General features: G+C 31.9%; 2 protein-coding genes across 4 annotated transcripts in view; both read right to left on the bottom strand.

Moving 5' to 3' along the window:
* pds5 (cohesin associated factor B pds5) overlaps window positions 1–4,903 on the bottom strand; it is a 35,546-nt gene extending 30,643 nt beyond the window's left edge. The window contains exons 1-2 of the mRNA XM_089710772.1: window positions 4,689–4,903; window positions 856–945 (exon numbers count right to left, since the gene is read on the bottom strand). Of these exons, the coding sequence (XP_089566898.1) occupies window positions 856–936 (81 nt within the window). The 5' untranslated portion in view covers window positions 937–945; window positions 4,689–4,903. The remainder of the gene's footprint in view (window positions 1–855; window positions 946–4,688) is intronic.
* LOC149477284 (retinaldehyde-binding protein 1-like) overlaps window positions 1–24,313 on the bottom strand; it is a 171,195-nt gene extending 146,882 nt beyond the window's left edge. Inside the window, exons 1-6 of one of the 3 annotated variants that reach the window (XR_016317644.1) lie at window positions 24,044–24,313; window positions 9,361–9,623; window positions 8,799–9,020; window positions 8,274–8,467; window positions 7,717–7,833; window positions 6,762–7,347 (exon numbers count right to left, since the gene is read on the bottom strand). Coding sequence is in view for 2 of the 3 variants with exons in the window: in XM_089710808.1 (XP_089566934.1) it covers window positions 7,105–7,347; window positions 7,717–7,833; window positions 8,274–8,467; window positions 8,799–9,020; window positions 9,361–9,616 (1,032 nt within the window). In the remaining variant the exon portion in view is untranslated. Of the gene's footprint in view, window positions 1–6,320; window positions 7,348–7,716; window positions 7,834–8,273; window positions 8,468–8,798; window positions 9,021–9,360; window positions 9,624–12,318; window positions 12,420–24,043 lie in introns of those variants that run through there. The other 2 variants (XM_089710808.1, XM_089710809.1) reach the window with 2 other exon arrangements.
* Between the last annotated feature and the right edge of the window lie 2,219 nt (window positions 24,314–26,532).

Genomic DNA, 26,532 nt, shown 5'->3' with positions numbered 1-26,532 from the left:
CTCGCGACCTCATTTAGTTAAATGAGGAAAAACAAAATTAAAACTACAATAGGCAGGTTGAAATAAACGAGAGATACTTCGTATAACTTTCCTGTTAAAGGCTTCTTAAATACTCTTATGAACTCGAAACTTCTGCTTTCTAGTTCTTTACGAAGTTACCGATTTCTGTTAAATGATATTTCTTGCAAATGCACCAAATCTTCGAATAGTGTAGAAAAACTTCATACGAGAAAACAAGAACATGTAAAGAAGTAAGACGGGAGTTTCAATTCAGAAGAATATTACATTCCAGAATTTATATTACGATAGTACAATAATTTTGTTTAAACAATATTCTGCATAAAAAAAAATAATTATTCTAGTTTATTTAAGTACAATTTCAAATGTATATCTCCAATACTCAAACATGATATATTTAAAGTTTATCACCTCATTCTATAGAAAATGAAATATTTACACATCTATAAATGTAAATGAATTACCACGTACATTGAGAATTAGATATTTATATATCATATAGCATATGTATCTACCATCTCAGCACTAAACTATCCAATCAATATTATCAAACTTCCTATTGTATACATAAACTATCACTAAAACTTATATTCAACAGGGTTGCCAAGTTTGAGTACCTATTAATCAAAAATTTTAGTATCCATACTAATAGTATAAGCTGAACAGTTTGTTTATATTTATCTTATAAGGATCTGCTGGACCGATTTAAAAAATTCTTTCACCATTGGATAGTATGTATGTGATCGCCGAGTGTTATAGCTATGTAAGTACCACAGGCGAAGCCGGGGCAGACCATTGTCTATATCTGTATTTTCAATTTTGGTGTAAGGAGCATACCTTTAGTCTTCGGACGAGCTCATCTGGACCTAGGTCATCGGTAATTGGGCGGCAGCCTTGCGGGTACACTATTTCCGCCATGCTGCCAATCTGTAGAGGATAATAATGTGTGAGAATGTTGTTTAATCTGTGGAATTATATGGAATCACCAAATGCAAAAAGTTTGAATTAAATCTGTCTGTTAAAATTTGGTATGAATTTAACTAGTTCAATCAGTGTTTTATAATGTGCGCTATCCTTTATTTAATGATACCCACTTTTGGTTAAAAGGCTTACATCTATTTTCTTCACACAAACTAAAAGTTCTTAATATCAGAATATGATATGAGACAACAAACATGCTTGTTGGATTTAATTCTTATGCTATACACATTTCTCACATAAATAGCAAACTTATCAATCAGACCTTTATGAAAAAAATTGTTTTTAAAGGGAATAGCAGTTTTGGTTAAATTTTTAGTAAAAAACTCTGTTCTTTGAATGCAGAAGTAACACTTTCATCAAAGCTTTATAAATTGATAGCATTTCTCAAACTATAGTTCATCAAGGGAATCTCACAGACCATATCATAAGCCCTTATCAATATAAGAGTTATAGAGAACCATTCACATAAAACCTGCTTGATGACCAAGACAAAGTACCTAGTATAATTATTATAGGAATCACTAAATAGAAAGCTTTTGTTTGAAAAGCTGGTATTTTAATATATGTATTATGATATGATAGGAACTTTCTTCCTATAAATGACTAACAAAAATGTTGTGTGGACAATGTTGTGAGGGACAAATAAATGTTTAAGTGGAAATTTCTAGACAAACTTTCATATTTACTACATTGAAGATTCCTTCTATATGACCTTGAATGAGACATAAATACTAGTAGACCGGGAGATACTGACACAAAATTTCGAGTCATTTGTAACAGGATGGCGGTTCTACAGGGGTCTTAGGACGCAATGACAAAAAGAAAAACGATGGTGTGAACGCTGGTACCGGCGGCTTAGTCGCGTGGGCGTTAGTCGAACTCGTCGGAAAAATAGCGAAGTCAAACGATTTGTAACACAAAAATTTTAGAATTTACCGATAGCCCATAAAAAAGAAGTAGGCGGTAGTGTCATGCCATACTTTTCCGGTGTGACTTACAGCCCGCCATACCGACGCGAATGTGTTGATTTAAAAAAAACAATTCAACCATTTGTACCAGGCTAACTTTTGCACAGGTAACCATCGTCGTGCAGCCATTTACGAAAATCGCCATGCCATACTTTTCGGACGATTCCAAATGGTCGCCATACCGCCGAAAATCTGCAAATTTTTTTTTCGCCGAACCATTTGTAACACCCTAAATTTTTTTTTCAACAACTCCTGAATGATTATAAATAGAAGTGTGATAATGCCATACCTGTGGGAGGTGGCGAATGTGTATAAGATTTTTTTTTATTGTATGATTTTATTCGTATTTTGAACGATTTGTAACAGTATGGCATTAATCTTTCCTATAAGTTTGAGGTTCAACAAATATAAATACAAAATTTCAAAGATCTAGATGGTAGAAATCTTCACTTCTATAAATTAATAATAAATTTATTTATGAAGTATGGCAGCACTTTTTCCCCCTACTAGAAGTATGGCAAATATAATAATGGTCACATTTTATCAAATACTCTCCAAAAATCCAAATGCAATACTGGTACAAAAAGTTTGGCGAAAAAAAAAAATTTTGCAGATTTTCGGCGGTATGGCGACCATTTGGAATCGTCCGAAAAGTATGGTATGGTGATTTTCGTAAATGGCTACACGACGATGGTTACCTGTGCAAAAGTTAGCCTGGTACAAATGGTTGAATTGTTTTTTTTTAAATCAACACATTTGCGTCGGTATGGCGGGCTGTAAGTCACACCGGAAAAGTATGGCATGACACTACCGCCTACATCTTTTTTATGGGCTATCGGTAAATTCTAAAATTTTTGTGTTACAAATCGTTTGACTTTCGCTATTTTTACGACGAGTTCGACTAACGCCCACGCGACTAAGCCGCCGGTACCAGTGTTCACACCATCGTTTTTCTTTTTGTCATTGCGTACTAAGACCCCTGTAGAACCGCCATCCTGTTACAAATGACTCGAAATTTTGTGTCAGTATCTCCCGGTCTATAGGTTATTAATTAGAATAATTACTAGGCAAAATAAAGTTATAAATAATATGTGCTATGTATTTAATTATTAATTTATTCAAATGGGATACAAGTTTAATGAAGAAAAGAAGTATAATAAATTTTTTTACACCTTTTTTTAATTTCTTAGGGAGTTGGAAATCTTAAATAATTGCTTAGAAAAAAAAGCAAATATGTATTGTCATTCTGTTATAACCCTGCCCTACAGACCTGCATTTGTATTCCTATGATAGAACTTCTACTTTCTTTTTGTTATAACATGAAAACGGAAATTTGTATTTCTGTTGATGAGGGGCAATTCATCAGACAAATTGTAAAAAATATTAAATAGTAAACATAAGCCACATTGTTATATTAAAACCTATGAAATACTCAAAACTATCATCATGGAAGCCTCTTTTTCTGAAATATAAAAATAATTTTAATGAGATCGATCTACAAGCACATATTAAAATGGTACGGTCAGATGCTTAGCAAGCAGCCTGGCAAGTACACCGAAAAGCAGTCCATGCGCTTACGGTACAAACAAACAAACAAGGGCGCGTGCACAAACAACATGTCTACATGCTTGTGCCCATGCTTGTGCTTGTTGAATGTTACTTTGAACGAGTCTGAACCCATCATAAGATTATTTGACCTACATTTCCATGTCTTTCCTATTTCATGAAGCAGGGAAGAATCTCACACAGCTGTTTATTGAGTTTATAGATTAAAAAACCTTGGATATACGGGTTGAGTTATTTTCTACCCACACAGTACTATTATTGTATTCATTGTCTCGTAAAACCTAATTGTATGAAAATGAATAATTCTTACCTTATGTATGCACTTGATATACCCTTTTTACGTGTTCAATATTATTTTCATGACTATTTTAATTTACATATTATAAGCTTTGTCATAACAGCGTTAGTTAGAAATTGGTTGTTATTTCTTTGATCACTTTAGTTAGGCAAAAGATTAGATATAAGATTTTAAACTGATTTATTGTTTCGGGAAAGGATTTCTGCCTCTAATTCTCAATATTGGCCTATTTCAAGAAATGATTTAAACAAAATGCTGAAAGTTCACTATGTTAACTGTAAAAGTAAAATAATGCAAGCAAATTGAAATCTTAGATGCTCTCTGATAAAATGGTTAATTCATAATAAATACGCATGAAAATTGCACAGTAGTAACCACATAAAAAAATAATATCATTGAAACAATAGATTTGCTTATATTGCAATATTTCTAAATATTTTTTCTTGGATTTTTGATGTTTTTGCAGTGTCAAAATTTGTTGATTACGGTATAGCATTCGAAACACCCTGCATGTTTTGCGACCATCATGCGAACGTTAAACAACGCTACGTCATAAAAATATGCCATGTTCTCAAATACTGCAATCAAGTACAGAATAATATACACAGCAATAACCATATTTCCATCAACTATTCAAACAAAACACATATTCAAGGTGTGCTTTCACACCCCGCTATGTGCATCGATAGCAAAGCATAAATTTTGTTACAACGAAGACATCTCGTCGAGATCTAAACAAACATAACATACTCAAGTAAACACTATTAAAATATTACACATCACTATAAAAGCTTTCAATTTTCACACACAATAAATGAATTCTACTAGAATCGAGTGTTATTGGCACAAATACGTACAAGAAGTCATAGACGTGGGGCCTGTGTTCCCGATGTTTACAAAAATCACTACAATAGTCAACTATAAACAAACAATCACCGAAATAACATAATCAGTTCATAAAACATTCACTTGAGAAGTAATCACATGAACAGAATATTGTTTAATTGATCTAAATGTGTAGAAAAAACGTATCAAAATTTTTCTGAATCGGTGGACGCTAAACTGCGGGAAAAACTACTGTGAAGTTAGCTGTATTTCCTGTCGCAAATCAAAGCTGTCGTATTATCTATGGATTTCGTTTAAAAATCTAAAGTCAGTTGTGCACAAACAAATAAAATGATGTCCGGTTCGTATAATATTTTTTTTGTTCATAAAATAAAGTTTAAGGCAATACGGTATTTTGTTATTCTGCTTTATTAATAAATCAAATCAAATAGGTCATATGCCTTAAGTTTGAAACCTCTGAATTTATATGTTGTCTGAACTCTCAGAGCATTAAACCTCAGCCACACTCGACTTTAAATTAACTTGCAAAGAAAACTTCGTATAATTATTCTTTATTATTGCAGCAACGAACGAAAACGAACGAATATGTTGAAAATTGAAATACATAATATTTTGTGCAATTTTTTTGTATAAAATTGTCTATGATCATCTAGTGAAGAAGGGTAGATTTTTTCATAGGGTTATCACAACCACAGTTACCACCAAATTATATAATACCAAGAATTGTTTAAAATAAATTATAATAAATAATGTAATATACAATTAATAATCACACTCACAGGGAAAGCATTTGTGAATATACTTATTACACTTTCACGCATGTATAGTCAGAATAATTAAATAATAAATTAATTAGAAATCTACATAGAGATATCATAAACCCACAAAAAAATATTTTTTTCTCTTTTCCTATCTGTATCTTTCGCAATTGTTTAATTTCATGAAATGATTATAATAGTTCTAGCTTTCCGCCCGCGGCTTCACCCGCGTTTTCAGAGAAAACCCCGCATAGTTCCCTTTCCCGTGGGATTTTCGGGATAAAACCTATCCTATCTCTCAAGTGGGATCGAACTGCACATGGTGTGCGAATTCTTTTATAATCGGTTAAGTGGTTTAGGAGTCCATTGAGGACAAACATTGTGACACGAGATTTATATATATTAAGACTAGCGGTCCGCCCCGGCTTCGCCCGTGGTACATATGAAAAATAGATGTTGGCCGATTCTCAGACTTACCCAATATGCACAGAAAATTTCATGAGAATCGGTCCACCTGTTTCGGAGGAGTATGCAGACTAACATTGTGACACGAGAATTTTATATATAAGATGATGTATAGAAGTAAATTCAAAAAAGCTTCGGCGCCAGAGCAGTATAATCATATTGCAGTAATTAATGTGAATATAATTTTAATTTAGATCTCATAAGAATGATAAGTACAGTATTTAACTACGAAAACGAAATAATTTATAAATTGATTAATGAGTTTTTTATTTTACTGTGTTTATCCCTCAAAATAATATAAAAGATTCACAAATTACAGCAGGTGGAGATGTTTAATGCATAAAAATTCATAACTTCTTGCGACGTCTACTATATGTTCATAATCATCTTAATAAAAGGAAATAGGTAATAAAAACTCAATTCTATAGAAAATTTATTTTATGTTAAGCCAAACCTATATCTATAATTACAAAGCTATCACACAACACTGTTAAATTCATAAAACAATAAGCAGAAAGAGCGCTCAAATGATAAACATGCTGAGATGTTGTTCCATCTAGATACTTTCCGTAACCAGTTAACGGTAACGTGACTCCACCGACGGCTGCCACTACCCCCATTAGTTACTAAAATAATCAAATCATAATCTACATTATTATTATGTTCTTATAATGATAGAGGCTATGAGTTTCTTATGGGAATAATAGGGCTAAATATAGCTATTGGAATGACGTATATAACTTTCTTTCTGAAATTATGCATTTCTAACATTACCTGAACACGATGAGATCATGAGATCTGTTTGGGGAAAATTGAAGAACAACTAAAAAGAGCTCATGCTGCTCATGAATTCAAAAGTACTAGGTATTTATAACTTAAATATTATAAGATACAGTGGATATAAGTTTTTATCACTTCAAATTCTATCTAATTTGGCAAGTGTACATAATGTTTTTTCCTTAGGTTTTTTCAATCAGCTTTATAAATTAGACTATGGTCTAATTATTTATAAAGCTTCAATGATTCAATTCAAATAATTTCAAGTTTATATTAGTACCGCATTATTTATTATTTCTTGGACGTTATAAATAACAAAGAATTCACAGTTGTTGTTTATGCATCTTATCAATTTTCTCGTAAAGCTACTTTTTAAACTAAAATCTTCTCAGATCACATATCCGGTATGCTATAATATAACCTAATCTTAATCTAACTCGAGTTTTCTGAATGAACCGGCGGTTGAATGAATATTTTGAGTCAAGTCATTTTTGCCCAAGGCTTGCAGATCTATATACATATCGTCCAATGCGAGTAAGTCCTCCCTGTGTTTAAGAAGTTTTCGCTTTATTTCTTCAATCATTTCTTTTAATGGGACAGTTCCACCGTATTCTTTTGGCAGTATTGATGCGTCAACGTGTTTGGTAAGGTCTTCTGCTGTTCTATGGAACTGAAATAAAACAAATCGTATCTGTTTCCAAATATTTTGTTGCCAACCCTATTGATATGAATTGCATTTCATCATTTTCATACATTTAATGGACCATTCGCTTGAAAATAAAAAATATTTTGAATACATACACGTATACATGCGTGAAATCTACGTGGAATTAATAAAAAGAAAATATAATTTCCATTTTATTAGCCTAATCTATAAAACTATTTTGTCTATGGGCACTAGCGTTAGTAAAAAAACGCGCGAAATTTGAATTTTGAACAAAGCTTTAAGCATAACTTCGACATGATTTGCTAACTGTGCGTAAATTATAACGATAATCATAATTTCTGTGTATTTAAGCAATATAATTGCATTAATTACCATAACACGGTCCTTTAACTTGTCGCTTAATAGGGAAACGGCAAACTCGAAGAATTTAACCCCATAATGCGGTATGTTGACAAAGTGTGTGCGCTTGTGACGCATTGGTGTGGAATTCTGAAAACAAAATTATTATTTATTCAGTTAAGTAAGATATTTCCTTTAACTCTTGAAACTGTAAAATAATTTATGAATATGTTATTTCTAATATCAAATTTAATTTTGACGACATTGTTAACGAAGCGAGGTCAAGCTATGTCAAGCTTCTTTTGATTTTAATGTAGATTAATTATTTAATTATTCATTCTTAACATAACTTATTATCATAATTGCATGAATTTTACATATAATATATGCACCCAGGGGCCAGGCTTATCTTAAAGCTGTAGTCTGTAGGTAATAGGTATGTACGTTTAATTCAAACAATTGAATCGTTTTTGGTATATTTCAACCTCGACATCGGTTGCACTTCGTGCGAAGTCATGCGCCTATTGAATAAGCTACTTCCACTGTATGCTTCAAATTACCAATATTACCAGCATATAGTTCGTTAATACCTGTATACAATTCAACATGATCTTCACGTCGCTTAAAGACCACAAAGAGACGTGAGGCATCTGCATACCAGCCTCATCGTTCACGTGCATATAGCCAAGCAGCTGAGATCGAGGCTCGTCCAATAGAAGTTCGACCATCATGGAGTGAACCCGGGCCATTACTGTGCTGTCGTAGGCGTGGGGGTCGAAGCGGCCTGTAGGGGAAAATGCGAACTTTTGGTGAGATTTTTACAGAGGAACGAGGTCTGTAGATGCTTATAGAGCCAGACGCTTGATTGTCCGAGTCTAAAGACAAAAAAAACAAACAAACAAAACGTGATGCACTAAACTACTTAAACCATTAATGGAACGAAAGACTGAAAATAAAACACCACAATTAACATGAATTATTAATGTTGCGTAAAAATCGTCTGATAATTTTTAATGATTCATTGATATTGCTACAAATAATAGCATAGAAACAACGCATCAAAAGCTGACGATCGGATACGGCTCCTCAATTTTTCATTAATTAGATAAACTTACCCATACAAGACAGAACGACTCTTCTACCCTCAGAATCTCTTTTAGGCAATGGCACCAAGTATCCCGCGTCAACAATAGCTGCTATTTTAGGGTCCAACGGGTCCAGCTTTTGGAACCATTGCGGATACATTTGGCGAATCGTCAAGTAACGTTCAAGCATCGCACATGCCTGTGGGATTGAATACTTCTTGGTACGCAGAAAACGGAGAAGGAATGGCGCATCTAAAATAAAAAAAGTAAATATAGTTTTATTAAATTTGAAATATTGTCTTTAGGTATAAAGACATACATATTTTTCATGGGTCAAGGAATGTTCCTTGAATCCAATTTTTTCAACATGGAAGGATCAAGTTCTTATGTATTTTAGCGCTTATTCTTATTAAGCGATTCAACATCTAACAGTGTTACAGTACATGATAGAGTTACTTTTACGCATTTACAATGCCTATAGGAATAATTCATCTAGATAATTGGTGAATATATCATTATTGCAACTAATATTATATAAGTAGATAATAATTTCTCCTTAATAAATCATACCCAACAACAAAAGATATCTTACCGGTCCTACACTTCCTAATAGCAGGATGCTTTTCAATAAAATGCCTCATCTGAGCAAGGGCTTCCTCCCGCAAACTAGGCTCTTCCCGTATTTCTAGCCTAGCTCTCTCCCTGAGTTCTGGAGGCAACTCTCCCGTCTCCCTCTCTTTAGCTTCCAAAATGGCAAGACGTTCATCTTCAGTAAGTCGCGGCGAATCGGCAATATCAAGCTTTGGGTCGCGTCTGCATTCCGCCGGTTGAAGCACTGATGTGGCCATTGTTTATCTGTAACGAAAAATATCATAGACAATTTTCTCCATTTTTTAATTTGTCTGTCGAATTTCAGCGGGAAATGCAAAGCTATTTACGAATCACGGACGAAAGAAAAAAACACGTATAAAGAAAGACATAAAATTGAATTGAATAAATATTGAGTGTGTTTAATGGAATGGTATTTATATGTAGGTAATTATGTACTTTCAATTGTATTATAATGAAACGATTGGAAACCGATTTATTAAGGATTATTAGCTTATTCATTTTAAACAATCGTAGAATATAAAATAAATTATCGACATGTATAGTTTTTTTTAAAGGATGACAAATTACTGCATTTAAATATTCGTATGAATTATGATATTATGTATGTTTACGCTTAGGTAAGTATCCGCAACTGAGAAAAAGAAAAAAAAACTTAAGTAAGTACGTGAGTACTATAACTTTCTACACTTTCACAAATAATCTATGAGTAATTATGCAATATTCGAAGAAATAGACAAATATTTAAATAAGACGGTATCAAACATAAACATATTGTATGAATATATTTAACTCAAAAATTCAACTTCCATGTCAGATTCTAGAGACTATAGAATATGACTCTAGAGGTACTTATTTGAATTCGCTCTTTAAAAAAACGCTGTATTTTAATACATAATATTATACTTATCGTAATAAATAAATCTTAAATCAATTCAATCCCCTATAAGTTATAAGTTCCTAGTCTTCAAGTCAACCCACATATTTATGCAAACGGTAAATTCTCAGCAAAAAAAATTCATATAATTTGTATTGGAAATACATTTACATTACGCATCCGTATTAACTATAATATATTTCACCATTACCCCACTTACAAGCCCCCATAATCTACTGACCGCCTCTCGTGTCTTATATAACAGATTGCTTTAGTTTCTATTATGTCACTATGTTAGTTGCAACATATAAAATGGTATTATTAGTTAATTTAGCCATGATTAACATATTTTTAGGTAAATTTACATCCCATATCCTTAAACTAATCATCCATTAACACACTTCAATAAGTACATATTCAACACAATTTGTCAAAAAAAAATGTATAGTTAGGCGTTAAAAATAATTATAATCAAGAAAAGTGCATGGCCGTTCCGAAAAATAGTTCATAAAACTAGCAAAAAAAACACATTCGCTTTTTAAATTGTTTCGCGCCAATTTTACATGCATATTTCAAAAACGCTCCTCCATAGACATTCATATTTAAAGCATCAAGTCGATTTGCACTATGCCCTTTCCGATTTCGAAATGGATATTCAATATTGCAACATAAAACGGCTCATGGACCGTGTATCGTATAGGCGAAAATCAGGTGAATCAACAATGTATGAATTTATAACTTTTACCGTGTGATGTGAAAGTTCAGGCCAGTGAAAGTGCACGCGCGATACGGTGAAGGTCATAAATAACATAAACGATTTCCTTTATCAAAATACATGATAATTTTTAATGTGACAGACATTACGCGGTTTAAAATCTTGAATGTAACGACATTTTTATGCTTTCCGCTTATAACGTCTTTAAAATATATTTGTATGTGACACGAAACCATTTAAAAAGAGAGCCCGAACGAAAATCGCGAATGCACAATAGAAGGTATTATTGCTCTAGGTATCGAAACAGATACTGGATTATCTAATATCTCAACGTAAAATAAATATTTGAGAATTATTTTGAAATCCCCCAGTAACATATCCATCCACTATATTTAGTTAGTTTATTAAAAATTGATGAATATAATATGAAAAAAGAGGGAAAATTATTATTATTATCATGGAAGCTTGGCACATTGAAAATGCATGCCAAGTAGATAAAAAAGTCGCACCGTGCTTTAAAATATCTTACATGTACAATGTACAGTATACACAAATCATTCTTGTATAAAGAACATTACAATTTTACAATCATCCAATCTATTCGAGTTTACCTCGCTATTTGATATTCCAAAGAACTATATCAACACCAATAAATCCATTGAAAGTCCACAAACGTATCGCTTACGTGTTTTATCTTCATTGTTCAATAAAACTGGAAATTTCAACTCTCCTACACTATGATAGAGATTAAAATAGAAACAAACACATTTAATTTACTTATTTCAATGGTTCATGTTAAATATTTGTAAAAACCATTATTTAAATTAAGAGCGCCTCTAGTTTTATAAATACCCGCATAAATCATAATAAAACATTATACTTGTACAATAAATAGATTACCTGTCAATTTCCGTCTAGTAGATAGCAAAGTTGTTTTACAAATAAATTATCCATTGTAATATGAATAACGTTATAATTGGAAATTTATTACATGCCTACTTGATTAATTAAATCTATACGAGCATTATTTATTAAAGCAAAATCTTTTCTGGAATATCGGCTGTGAAAACTTGGCCCTTGGACTTGGTGGACACTGGACACAACAGGTGAGAAGCTGGACCAGATAAATCAAATTGGTAAGGTAAGATTCCATTTTCAATATTTTTATTTTAAAGTATGACCTATCCTTTAGTAATATCAGTGGTATAACATATTTTTTTATTTTTAAGACTGCGTTGTCTTGAAACATCTATTTTTTTACGTAGGTAGGTACTTATAAAAAAATGGCATTACCAGTATTAAAAAAAAAACAATCACAAATGAACATCCATAGATAACAAACAACTTACGGGATCACATTTTGAATTTCGAATTTTCGGGATTCGAGAATACGTCACACTATAAACGATGGTTAAGCCGGACTGGCGGTCGATGCACCCATTTTCACCGTTAGCTCCCGAAATATTGCGACATGCTCCCAGTACTGGGTACTTGGATGCATTTTTTTGGAATAAGGCTTATTACAACAAATCCATACTTAATATTATAAAGCTGAAGAGTTTGCAAAGAGAACTATAATAATACGGAGAGTTTGTTTGTTTGTTTGCTTGAACACGCTTATAATCTCAAGAACTGATCCGATTTGAAAAATGCTTTCGGTGTTAGATAGCCCATTTATCGAGGAATGTTATAGGCTATATAATATCATCACGCTAAGACCAATAGGAGCGGAGACACGCGGGTAAAACCGCGAGGCGCAGCTAGTGGACAAATCCATACTAATATTATAAATGCGAAAGTCTGTCTGTCTGTTACTCAATCACGCCTAAACTACTGAACCAATTTGCATGAAATTTGGTATGAAGATATTTTGATACCCGAGAAAGGACATAGGCTACCTTTTATTACGAAATATGTACCACGGGCGAAGCCGGGGCGGACCTCTAGTATGAAATAAATAGAGATGAGTAATTACTAGAGGAAATCTTATATTCCGTACAAGGACTAGGAAAACATGAACATCTTGGTTCTTTTTATGCGAAGCTGGCCTGGGGATGGGAGCCCACAATCCCTTCAATATTAACAAAGAACCAATCACAAAGACAGAATCTTCAAATTCTTATTCGATTTTACATTTTGACACTTCATAGATGATAGAGGAAGGTTTATTTTGTGTTTACCTCTTGGTTTACCTATTTGAATACCTACCTACTTACTTGACTTAATTTTGTAAGTGTACCTAATGACGCAAAGAGCTTACGCCCAAACTGTTGTGTATAAAAAACTACGTAACACACCATTAATAAGAAATAAATATTCAGCAACAGTAAGTTTACATATTTGTAATTGAATCAATAAGAACTTCAATATCAGGTCAAACATACCTAATGAAATTCTATTCACAAGAGACTAGAACAATAACTAATAAGTATTTACGTACTGTTTTGCGGTTGAATTTAAATAAAACAATGCAGTTTCTAATATGAGATACATTGACCATAAACAATTAAAAATTATACTTATATGGCGATGTATAAATTAATTGGTTTTATGCTTATAAATGTTATCGAAAGACAAAAAGAATTTATTGATAATAACCTGTCGAAAATAATTAAGCCCGTAGCACAGAATAATAACTATAGTAGCTCCCGTAGAGATACTATTTATAAAATCTGAACAAAGGTGGTACAATTTTTGCAGCAAACAACAAAACAAACATAGGAAATCTGAAAATTGCAAGGAAATTGCAAGTCACACTCACGATCGAGGATTTCATATGAAATCTTAAAATATCATACGGGCTTGTTAAATACATAGGTATTTAACTTTGTAATAAATAAAGGGATTTATTTATTTATTCATCTTGATAGCTTCTTATTGCATGGGTAAGTATAATAATTATTAATCTGTGAATTTAAAATTGTGTGTGAATTTAAAAGTGGAGGAGGAGGAAAAACCTGGAACTTGAAGACCTAATGGCTGAGCCAAATATAATCGGTGAGATTAAATCGCAAAGACTCCGATGGCTCGGCCATGTAGAAAGAATGGGGGAAGATCGAGCAGCGAAACGAGCGTACCTGGGACGGCCATCTGGACGCCGTCCGATTGGCCGTCCTAGGTACCGCTGGAAAGACGAAATCGCCAAAGACCTGCGCACCCTCCAAATCGAGAACTGGCAAGAGATGGCGCAGGATAGAGTAAAATGGAGGCTCTTATTGTCGGAGGCCAAGACTCACTTTGGGTCCCTGCGCCACTCCAGTAGGTAAGTAAGTAAGTAAGAATTTAAAATTATGTTATAGGATAGGTACCTGTTTTTATACCATATGGATGTATTCTACTAGCTATATACAAGGAATAATTTATAATGACTATTTATATTAAAAAGTATTATTATATATACATATATTATAGTCCTTTTCACCTATGATGATTCCTGTGACACTTCATTGTGTTCCGAATTACGTATTTTATGTTTAAAAAGCCAAAATAATTTTAGTGCATAATATTTTTATTTTATGGCGGCATTATTACCAAAAATATAAAAATGAAACATCTTAAGCTTATAAATCAAAAACAGTATTGTTTAGTTTAATATAATGAAAAATAAAATAAAACAACACAAAAATATAATACCTACGCAATTCGTGTACATGAAATGGATCGTTGAAAAATCATAGTGTTGGAAAATCATATAGACCGGGAGATACTGACACAAAATTTCGAGTCATTTGTAACAGGATGGCGGTTCTACAGGGTTCTAAATACGCAATGACAAAAAGAAAAACCATAGTGTGAACGCTGGTACCGGCGGCTTAGTCGCGTGGGCGTTAGTCGAACTCGTCGGAAAATAGCGAAAGTCAAACGATTTGTAACAGTATGGCAGTTATTTTTCCTGTAAGTTTGAGGATCAACGAATATAAATACAAAATTTCAAAGATCTAGGTGTTGGAAATCTTCACTTATATAAATTAATACTAAATTAATTTTTCAAGTATGACAGCACTTTTTCCCCCTACTAGAAGTATGGCAAATATAATAATGGTCACTTTTTATCAAATACTCTCCAAAAATCTAAATGCAATACTGGTACAAAAAGTTTGGCGAAATAAAAATTGTTTGCAGATTTTCGGCGGTATGGCGACCATTTGGAATCGTCCGAAAAGTATGGCATAGCGATTTTCGTAAATGGCTGCACGACGATGGTTACCTGTGCAAAAGTTAGCCTGATACAAATGGTTGAATAATTGTTTTATTTAAATCAACACATTCGCGTCGGTATGGCGGGCTGTAAGTCACACCGGAAAAGTATGGCATGACACTACCGCCTACTTCTTTTTTATGGGCTATCGGTAAATTCTAAAATTTTTGTGTTACAAATCGTTTGACTTTCGCTATTTTTCCGACGAGTTCGACTAACGCCCACGCGACTAAGCCGCCGGTACCAGCGTTCACACCATGGTTTTTCTTTTTGTCATTGCGTATATAGAACCCTGTAGAACCGCCATCCTGTTACAAATGACTCGAAATTTTGTGTCAGTATCTCCCGGTCTAATATAATCGGCGCCCATCTTGTGATCGTTTGTCAATCGCGTCAATCGTCTGTACGAGTGCGTCAGCCTTGTATACAAGTTGCATTTTTATATTGATACTTTACGTGGTATTCTGTTATTGTTACTAATTGTTATTGTTGACTTTTTGTTGCTGTTGTTTGCTAAGTTTCCTTAGTTAATTGTTGGCGAAATGCCGAAAAAACTAATTTTGGTACTTTATTCAAATCGATTTCATTTCCATATAAAATATTATCGATTATCGGAAACAATTGATACGATTTCAGTAACCGACATCTCTACACGTGTCAAAAATCGATGTGTCACAGAAATCATCTTAGGTGGAAAGGACTATAAAAAGTATTGCACTTAAGTATTATTATTTTGACAGATCTGTCTATCAATTAATCCAAATCAATTAAATGTTTATATTCCATTGAAAAGTTACATTTGGGGTTGCATTTTTTAGAGGACGCAATTTTATTTTTTTTATGTGTAGGGGGGTTCAGTGTGAAGCTATCACCAAGTTTGTGGGGTCGCCACCCTTGTCCCACGGCCGCCATCTTGAAAATTGCGGTTGATATGGTTTTTACGATATATCTCTATAACTATTTATTTGATAAAAAAAATTGTTAACATTGTTTGTTGCAAATTAAATTCTCTACAACTTTGGTCCGGTAACTTTTTGTCGTAGAACTATAAATAAAAAAGTTATAAGCGAAAATGTTCAGAAATTAGAGATATTTATATTTTTCAATAAAACTTTTTTTTATCATTTTACGAAGAAATGATATCAGACCATTATTGTAGATTGTTTTTTGAGGAACAACTTTTATATAGGTACAACATTTTTTCATTAAGTAAATAGCTAAGATTTTACAGCGCTCCGAAGTGAGTACTATTTTTCAGTACTCTTAACTATACAGTATACATATATTATGTGTGTACTAATAATAATTTGTCATCAGTAATTGTTTTTAATATTTTTAATAATTAACAATTAATTTTGCAATATTATTAATAATTAATTATTGACTGAACTGACTTGAAGTCTGGAAGCGCGTTTTTTTTACGTCGAAAAGCCGGGCTGAAATGTTCTGCAGTGTGCTTCCATTGTTCTGGAGTCTGGGAAAAGAGCCAATAGCCATTATAATATGTATAGTTAGGAGTACTGAAAAATAGTACCTACTCACTTCAGAGCGCTGTAAAACCTTAGCTATTGACGTAATGAAAAAATGTTGTACATAAAAGTTGTTCCTCGAAAAACAATCTACAAAAATGGTCTGATATCATTTCTTCGTAAAATGATAAAAAAAGTTTTATTGAAAAATATAAAAAGCTCTAATTTCTGAACGTTTTCGCTTATAACTTTTTTATTTATAGTTCTACGACAAAAAATTACTGGACAAAAGTTGTAGAAAATTTAATTTGCAACAAATAATGCTAACAATTTTTTTTATCAGATAAATAGTTTAAGAGATATATCGTAAAAACCATTTCAACCGCTATTTTCAAGATGGCGGCCGTGGGACAAGGGTGGCAACCCCACAAACTTGGTTTTAGCTACTCACTGACCCCCCTACACATCAAAAACATAAAATTGCGTCCTCTAAAAAATGCAAGGTTAGGCCTAGAAAATGTAACATTTCAATGGAGTATTATTATTTATTAATTAACAATCTCATTACCTTGGATGAGATTTCCAAATAAAACGAAAGAGGAAAATTTTGACATCGCAAAAAACATAACGCAAATTCAATTAGCATTTAAATCGATTTATAACTATTAAAGCTGTCCTTTTGTCCGGTTATCCATTACGTCCGTATACAGGATCAATTATAATAAATACAATGTGCACTTAGAGGTACCAGGAAACTATAGGTGCTAGAAGATTTATTTGTCATGTAAGTCCGTACTTTATTGTATCTTGCTGGCGTTTGAACAGTTAACTCTATTGATGTTGTTTATGGTCTCGGTAAGATCTAGGTTTCCAGTTTGCTGTTTCTATTAATCTTTTGAATGGTTTACCTTTATAAGAATTCCTTTACACGTAAAATAATGATGACTTTTAACAAGAAACTGTACCTAATAAGTCACAAAAGGTGCGTGTATAAATTATTATCATTTTAATTTTAATATGTTAATAATAATTTAATTGTAGTAGTAGAAAATTATTGATGTTTAAATATATAATATACCTAAGTACTTAATAGGTACTTTACTTCACCTTTTACCTACCATGATATTTATCCTTTATTTATCTTAAACATAAAACAGAAGACCAACATTTCCGCAACCAAGCCATGACATTAAAATACAAGTGACTTTTGTTCTGAGATAAATCTTAAGATAAGTGCAGAGAAAGTACTAACCATAGCCAACAGAGCGGAATGAGAGCAAGTGAATCATGCTGGTGCATTTCTTCGCGAATTGTGATCTCGATATTGTTATAGATATCTACAAGATATTCATTTGCATCATTCATTTTATAATGCAGTCACTTTTACTTCTTTTGATTAGATGCGTCCAAATGGAAGAAAATAGTTTTAGTAAAATTGCTGTAAATACCTATATCTATTGAAAATAAATTTCTCAAAGTCCTTTCTATAAACAGAGAGATGTAGAATAAATAAAGTAATCTTATATATAAAAATGAATCGCAAAATGTGTTGGTAAGCGCATAACTCGAGAACGGCTGAACCGATTTCGATAATTCTTTTTTTATTATATTCCTTGAAGTACGAGGATGGTTCTTATGTAGAGAAAACGTAAATATTATGTACCACGGGCGAAGCCGGGGCGGACCGCTAGTGTAGTATAAAAGTTAGTTGAACCTGGTTGAACCAATGTCCATCACGTTTTATACAGATACTTTTTTACAGATTTAAACTGAGGTTTAAATATTTGTCTTTGGTTTTATATGAGTAGAGACTAGTCACTAGAGACTGTTTATAAACAAGTAAATCTTTGATTCTTTTTATATTTATATCAAAATCACAATATCTTATCTTTTGCGTTTGTTATAAATTTCCTTGTGAGTTCTTTGCGTGTTTATAGGCATTTCCCCATACGATGGTCGATGTGTTTTATGTTTAACTAGCTTCCGCCCACGACTTTGTACGTGCATCCCCGGTTTTCCCCGTTCCCGCATGAATTTCGGGAAATCCTTTCTTAGCGGATGCCTACGTCCTAACATCTACTTGCATGCCAAATTTCAGCCCGATATGTCCAGTGGTTTGGGCTGTGCGTTGATAGATCACTATATCAGTCACCTTTGAGTTTTATATATATAGATTAGTACAATAAAATTAACAAAGCAAGCGTTTATGTAGGTTATTCTGCGGATAATAAAAATTGAAACTCCTAACGAGGTACCTAACTATGTATTTTTTAATTATTTCCTACTTCATTATCTGCAATATTTAGGTACAAATTAATATAAGTGAGTACCTGCTATCACTATTTCGCGACTATTGCTAATATAGGTACTATCTTATAAGACTAATAATAATATACTACGTATACAACTTATACTAAAACAATCAAATCAGTATCTAAAATACACAGATAAATACGAAAATTATCCGCCTAGTAGGTATCTATTAAGTTAAATCAATAAATAAGAAAATAAAGATCATGTTTCTCTGCAGAATCTGTGTCACATAGCTTGTACATTGCAACATATACCCACAGGGAGACCTGTTATTGGCAACTCCATGTGATGGGTAAATTTCTAAGTATTGTTTCTTAGTGTTTTATCGATAGTTCTATGTAGGTTAATTCAATTAGCACATATGTTTTAACTTATTTTATAAAGAGTTAACATTTGCGTTTTTGTATAAATATATTATAACTACATATATGTTTTTAATGGTAACACATAAAAAGTAATTCACGATATCAAAATTTCTTTTACCAGCAGAAAGTTTAGAACATAACCTTTTAGATATTTTGTGTTGAGATTAATTTATTACTTTTTAGTGTAGGTACGGGAAATAAGGGAAATTACCTATGATATTAATTATTGGATATATCTCAAAGCTTTATTATTTAATTTTGGACTCTGATAAATTTTCAGTTAGGTAATTAAAGTCCTCTGAAACGCTCATAACCGCCTTAGCATAATCTACAAAATATACAGGGTTATTTGTAAAACACCGGCAACCTCGCAGGACAAGATAGCTAACATCATAAGTAACAACATTTGTTCTACGACTTTTGGCATAACGCAATAAATTATTTTTAAATGATTTTTTAAGCTTTTATTGTATAACTTCTAACATTTGTAAGTCTATGTTCTATTCATTATCGAAAGGACGACGCGACGCCCCCTTCCCCCTCTCGTTCGCTTCTTGTTAACGTTAATGTTTGGGATGCGCGTAGAGTTTATAATATTCAAACGGAAAATTAAATGAATATTTATTTTTGTATGAAAATAAAATCTAACAAAATATCAAAAGTCGTAGAACAAATGTTGTTTCTTATGATGTTAGCTATCTTGTCCTGCGAGGTTGCTGGTGTTTTACAAATAACCCTGTATATTAGCATGATTATGTAAGGTCTTTTATTTATTTTGTGTAACTAAAAAATATATCATATACACATAATAATTTTTCATTATTGCGAACAGGTTGTGTTACGTGATCTTTACTTTGAACTTCAAGAGAAAAGCAAACATACAAATTCCTCATATTATGTACGATTAAATAAACACCATATTTGCACATCAGACATACCTATTTAATGTTCTATTTATTTAGTAGATGTTGGTTTTAACATGTTTAAAAGCTTATTCGTTTAGTTCAATAGATTAATGGAGTTTAACGTCGCGATTATTGTAGCCTGTAGGTTCTTTCATTAGATTTTATTTTATTTTTAACAAAAACAGTGCTTGTTTTAATAATAAAAGCAACTACCTAACTACCTAAGTATAAAAATTATAATTTCTAATAAGCTAGCAGCAGAATGTGACCCATAAATGATCCATAATTTGTTTCAAGGTACGTAGCTGTAGGCAACAACGTACTACGTAGCAGAAAATACACATCCTTTACTGTAAAAATCAGTAATACAGAGGTACAATAATTCATTTTTCAGTACCTATATAGATTTATAACGTTACCTTGAAACGTGATAATGTGCATAAACTTATTAAGTCATCAGTAAGTGACGATAAATGCTTGTACTATGTCGTAATTAGCAAACATGAAACAGTCAATTCACAATTTGATTTATACATGCGCAGACGCATAAATCATGATTGGTGTTATCTAAACGGCGCGGTGTGGGTGTTTTGGGTCAATTATGAAATAGCTAGATATGTAATGAAAATCCGAACTTTTACCTATAGGTAAACTACTGGTTATTGTTTCTTCAACTATCTTTTATTTTTGAAAGGTGGTAACTACCAAAATATTTTCGAAATCCAAAAACAATGGTACCAACTACCGTTACAGTTACCTACCTATATGTATTATTTTTTAATGTTCAAAAAAGTAGGTGTTAACTAATTCGTACTTACTACTTACTAAGATTCAAATTCTTTTTGCAATCATTGAATTTGCTAAAATTCTCAGAGGCTAATTTACGAAAGACTATCTTTCGAAATTTTTCATACGAAATCTTCGTGAATTGTTAAAGAAGGAGCTCTCCGCTGCATATACTTAAAAGAATATTACCATGTATTAGATTACCTATGCATCGCCCATAAAAACGAAAGCGTATTTTGGATGACTAAGATTTCACTTTCGACGACAAAATTGTAACGTGGCCCCGATTCTGACCGCATGTGAAAACTACCTTCTCCATAAAGTAAGAACAATTATTTAAAACACTAAAGCTACTGATCGCCAGCGACTTTCGAGGTGCCAGAAAAAAGCTTCTAAAATCTTGGCGAATCAGAAAAATCACCTTTAATCACCACATTAGGCAATAGATAGTATAGTATAGTAACCTACTTTAACAAATCCCATAAAAAATATACATACTAAAATAATTTAATTTCGGAATTACTTTTGCGAATACCTCCCAATTTTAAAATAATAATCCAAATGAATATTCAAACGTTTATTTTAAAAGATCGTGATTTTTTGATTTGGTGACAATAGAGCACTCCGAGATGTGCAAAATATTTAACTTCCAGAATATAATACCTAAGTATCTTAGAATTACATTACACATTATGAACACAGAACCATCCATTTTATAAAAAAAAAACAGGTCAATAAACTTGGATTTTATTCTAATTTAAGGCTAAAAAAAATTTGCAAACACATTGGCAATGACCACAGCGCTAAAACAATAGACAAATAACCATAGACAAATAGCTGATAGCTCTACAAATTAATATTTATTCTTGAAGCGTGGTTATTTTTAAATAAATATTGTTTGTGTAATTTGTATATGGAAAATTACTTAGGTAACTACTTCCTGAGAGCTTTTATAAACGAATATGTCTTGATAACTTGCCGACCTATTTCTATAGCAGGTTTCTCTTTACGCAAGTTCCGTCGTATGATTTTAGCGCAATTAAATTGAGAAATATAAATAAAATTAACATTATAAATGTAGTAATGTGTAGTATACCTAGCTAGATTATTTTATAGTAGTGAATTTTATCTTCATTTTGATAAAGTCATCAAAACAGTAACAACAGATTTCTGTTACAAATTATTGTTAAATTGATATCTTAATCCTGCGGCATCACTCGTTTAATTAAATGACATAAGAGTTATAACACGGTATAAATAACACCAATTCAAATTAAAAATTGACTTATAAAATAAACATAAAAGTTTCGTAGTAACTGTTTAGTAACATGTGATAAAAGGCTCTATAGAAATCTAATTCGGGCGTACCTATTTTCTATCTACCAATCAAATACCAATCATGTATTGTGTAAACAAAACAAAATTATATTTGCATAACCAATCGACGCAGTGGCAAAATGAAAGAGAAATCTCAAATATTGCGTTTTTACATTCCCCATGGTCACTAAGGGACAAGGTTATCAACTTTTACAAAAGTTTAACAAAAAGGTTTGCAAATATAATGATCGCATGTTGCACTTCCTTAGTACTTGTTTACTAGTTAATTAAAAATCATTAATAAATTTTTGTTGACCGTATACAGAAGGTAATGATATTCTTGAGTGAGTATACACTATACGTTCCCATAATATGCTAATTTATTGTTTATAGGTACGATGTAGGTATACGATGCATTGTTAAGTACCTACTTAAATTTTTATAAAAAAAATATCAAGGTAAGTATTGATTTTTTGTAATGGTATTTCGATTATGGTAATTTACTCCTAAATTTTATATGACAGTGTTCACTTAACGTTTACATTGTTCCGTCGTTCCTGGTGATAAATACTAAACCAGATTCTAAAATGGGGCCAAATGACAGCAATTTCCTATAATTTGGAAAATCCAAAAGTGCACGCCTCATAATTTTTTTTTAATAAATATTTATTAATTATTATTTTTGTTTATTTAATAACAATTAAACCACATCGGATCAGACCCTGAAAAATGAAAGGGTTCTATTCCTGAGCATACTCAAGCGTAAGAGAAAAAAAAAGACTCGATTAGTAAAGTATTTCGGTCGCTATCGTGTTAACAAGAAAAAGGATCCGCACATACAGACACACGGACGTCCAAGACAGAACTTTTTTAAACTGTTTTTTAACTAGTTTAAATAACAAAAATGACATCAAAAATATCATGAACGTTAAAAATAGTGTTTTTTCTTAATATGTGTGTGTATGTATTATCTTACAAGTGCAATGTATGATACATAAAGACATTTTAAGTTTGAAAAATCAGATGTTTTGCGCGAAGTGACAGTAGTACCCACCTCAACGCTTCGCTTATGAGGCGTGCAATAAACATTAAATCATTACGCTAATCGGTTGAAAACCCGCGGAGTTATAGAGACTATCAAAATAAATAAAATAAAAACGGCCAAAATTCAAAACTTTCTTCATTTTTGGGAACGCCGCGGTCTCCAGATAAAAGCATAAAAATACCCTGTTTAAATAAAATATATGTAATTTATTATTACCTATCCTGAAGAACTGCTTTATATATGACACCTACTTCCTAAAAAAAGGAAAAAGACAACGAATTGAGTACTTCCCCCTATCCTGCCGTAGTACGTACACTTTGAGCACCTAAATTAAAAACTGAGAACTTATCTATTAATAAGCGATATGATACGTATATTACTAAAAGTAAAAAGACATTACTTATATTAAATATCTTAGTACTTGTAGGTAGGTAATTGTTTTTAATTTTTCCAAAGAAGCAATATTAAAATATTTTTTTTATTATGAAAAACGCGTGATCGCGGATTTTAATTTCAATCAAAAATTGTATTGAATATTTAATATTAAATTACAAATTATAGATACTTTAAAAATATTTTTTTAATACCCAGGTACTTACTGAATAGTAAATAATCAATAGCCTAGGTAAACCTAGCCAATAATATTTATAGAGACTAAAATAGAGAAAAAAATTACCAAATGTTTCTTCTTGCGTGTGATGCGAATCCCAAGATCTCACTTTGGCAACAATTCCAAAAGTTTGCGGTGCACAAAACTTTACACGAGTTACTAAAAAAAAATCAAAGCGATGGTGCCACCGCTTCGAGTGTCGAATCAACACTGACTATTCACTATGGAAACGAAGCCGCCGCGATCGGACTCCTATTGCATGACTCGTGCCTCACTTTCTACAATTAAAAAAAAAAATATTAAAAAAAAGTAAGCAATTTGAATTAAAACAAAAAAGTGTTCTAATTTTGAAAAATAGTCTGGCGCGCTATTATGACGTACGACCGGTTCCCATTCATTGGTCATCTCACCGCGTCCGTTTTTCTAACTTTCTTTGACCTCAATAAGATTGTACGTTCGTTAAGTCTGGTAACTTGTGGAAGGTATTTCGTTTTCTAATTTCAATGTTACAAGCGGGTAACAAGGAGCGAACAAATTGCCTTTAGGGAACATTAAAGTAAAAGTTCGGATTTCATTGTGCGTCTATTTATACCTACATTAGAATGTATAATATGTAAGTATAGTGCTTTCTTTTTCTAGATACCTATTGCCTATTGCTGTATATATATATTGTAACACTTCTGAAATAATAGAGATACATAGTTAGATACTTAAAGGTCCTTATTTTATAGTATGTATCAGTATCATTTATTTTTATGCATTTCTTTGTCGCCATTATTCATACCCATATTGGGAACGTAAACTAATTTACTTACAGTGAAAATTAGGTCACACACAGAAAAAAAAATTGACGAAGGCAAGCAGGATGAATAAAAAAATCGAAGGTTTTTTTCACCGAATATTGAACTTACATTACCTACCTATCTGCTTTTTAGGTGCTAGAAGCTAGGCTAGGGCTAGAAGTAACTAACCACAAAAAAATCTAAATGGTCAATAAAATATTATGTAAACGATGAAGATAAGTAAGGGGGGTAAAACCCCCTTACTAGAAAACGTTCGAGTCACACCCAACGGAAATCGGCCAAGTTCAAGTCGGACTATTAAATGAATCGATGATATGGAGATGTGTAGTTAAATAGTTACAAAATAAAATAAATAATAATTTAAAAATACACCAGAAAGTGTGAAACAATAAGTTTTTGGGCTCAATATTATGCACTTTTTAATTTTGTTCTCCGACGTCTAATTCGTTTCCGTTCTCTATTTTCTTCTCTTCTTTTTATCCATGCTTCTTCGCGATTTCAACAGAGACGAATTCTAATAAAGATTAATCTTTTTATCATTTTATGTAAAAAAATATTAATTTTCTTTAACGTCTCTTATAATAAAGCGATATTAACAATTTTAATCGCGATAGCAAACCATAATAAAAATATTATGAAATAATGACTACACCCATAATAAAGCTCGATGCAACTATGTATTTATCTCAATGGATGCAACAGTCAGCGACCACAATCCTCGGACCTTGTAACCGATTTCAGTTAAATCCCAAGGCCTAAAACATTATCTTCTACACGTATGGCTCATCTATATTATAATGAAAACTTTATATGTAGTTACTTTTTTCGTGACTAGTGTAACCAACATTTCGAAATTATGTAGACTATAATTTTTATATTCATTTTTTTACCATCCAATTTTATATGAGATGAGATTGTACAATAGAAAAGATGGCCTTTGCTGTTAAAGCGATACCAAGCAATCGTTCTGCTAAGATGTAACAAAATAAAAACATTAAAATCTGTAACAGGTAAATGTCTTATTATACTTAAATGCCTTCGTTGAGAAATACTTACTCTACCTTAAGACTTAAAAAGGCACACAGACATACAAAAACGGAGGGTGACGACACTATGTAGAGACGCTGGTCTTTACAAATCCTAAGCGCGGAAACACGCTCTGAATAGCGTGTTAGTCACATCACTTGTATATTATGTAGTGAATACTAACGATCTAATTCAATGACTTCAGTCTTAACAATGAGTGTATACTTGTTCATTATAATATGTATAAATCTAATACAGACACATACCTTGATGAATTAATAATAGAGGCAATATTGAAACCCTTAGGGAATTGAGATTTTACTCTGGTATGTAAAATAATAAAAAAAATATGAAAGTAAAATATATGGGTAAATCTTTATTTTTTAAACAACTTATTAACAAAAACCTTAATTCAAATCTTTTATAGTTAACGTTGGATAAATATGATAAAAAAAAACAAAATAATATAAGCAAAATTAGCAACTAAATTAAAAAAGCAACAATTTTAAACTCAATAAGCAAAATAAATCTAAAAGCAAAAATAATAATAATTCTTATTTCTAACAAAAATAAATTGTTTAAATTAATTTACAATAACTATCCTTTAGTTCTAAATTTTTGTTTTCGACTACAGAGACATTTTTTGTACAGAATTTCACTAATATTTATAATTTTTTTTTAACATCACCAAATCACTCAATTTCCTATTTATTGTAAGTTATTTTT

This window comes from Colias philodice, chromosome 25 (assembly GCF_061535455.1).
Source record: "Colias philodice isolate Cphi_HAF_F1 chromosome 25, ilColPhil1 Martin Lab GWU primary, whole genome shotgun sequence".
Classification (NCBI taxonomy): domain Eukaryota; kingdom Metazoa; phylum Arthropoda; class Insecta; order Lepidoptera; family Pieridae; genus Colias; species Colias philodice.
This window is presented reverse-complemented; position numbering and strand designations above follow the sequence as displayed.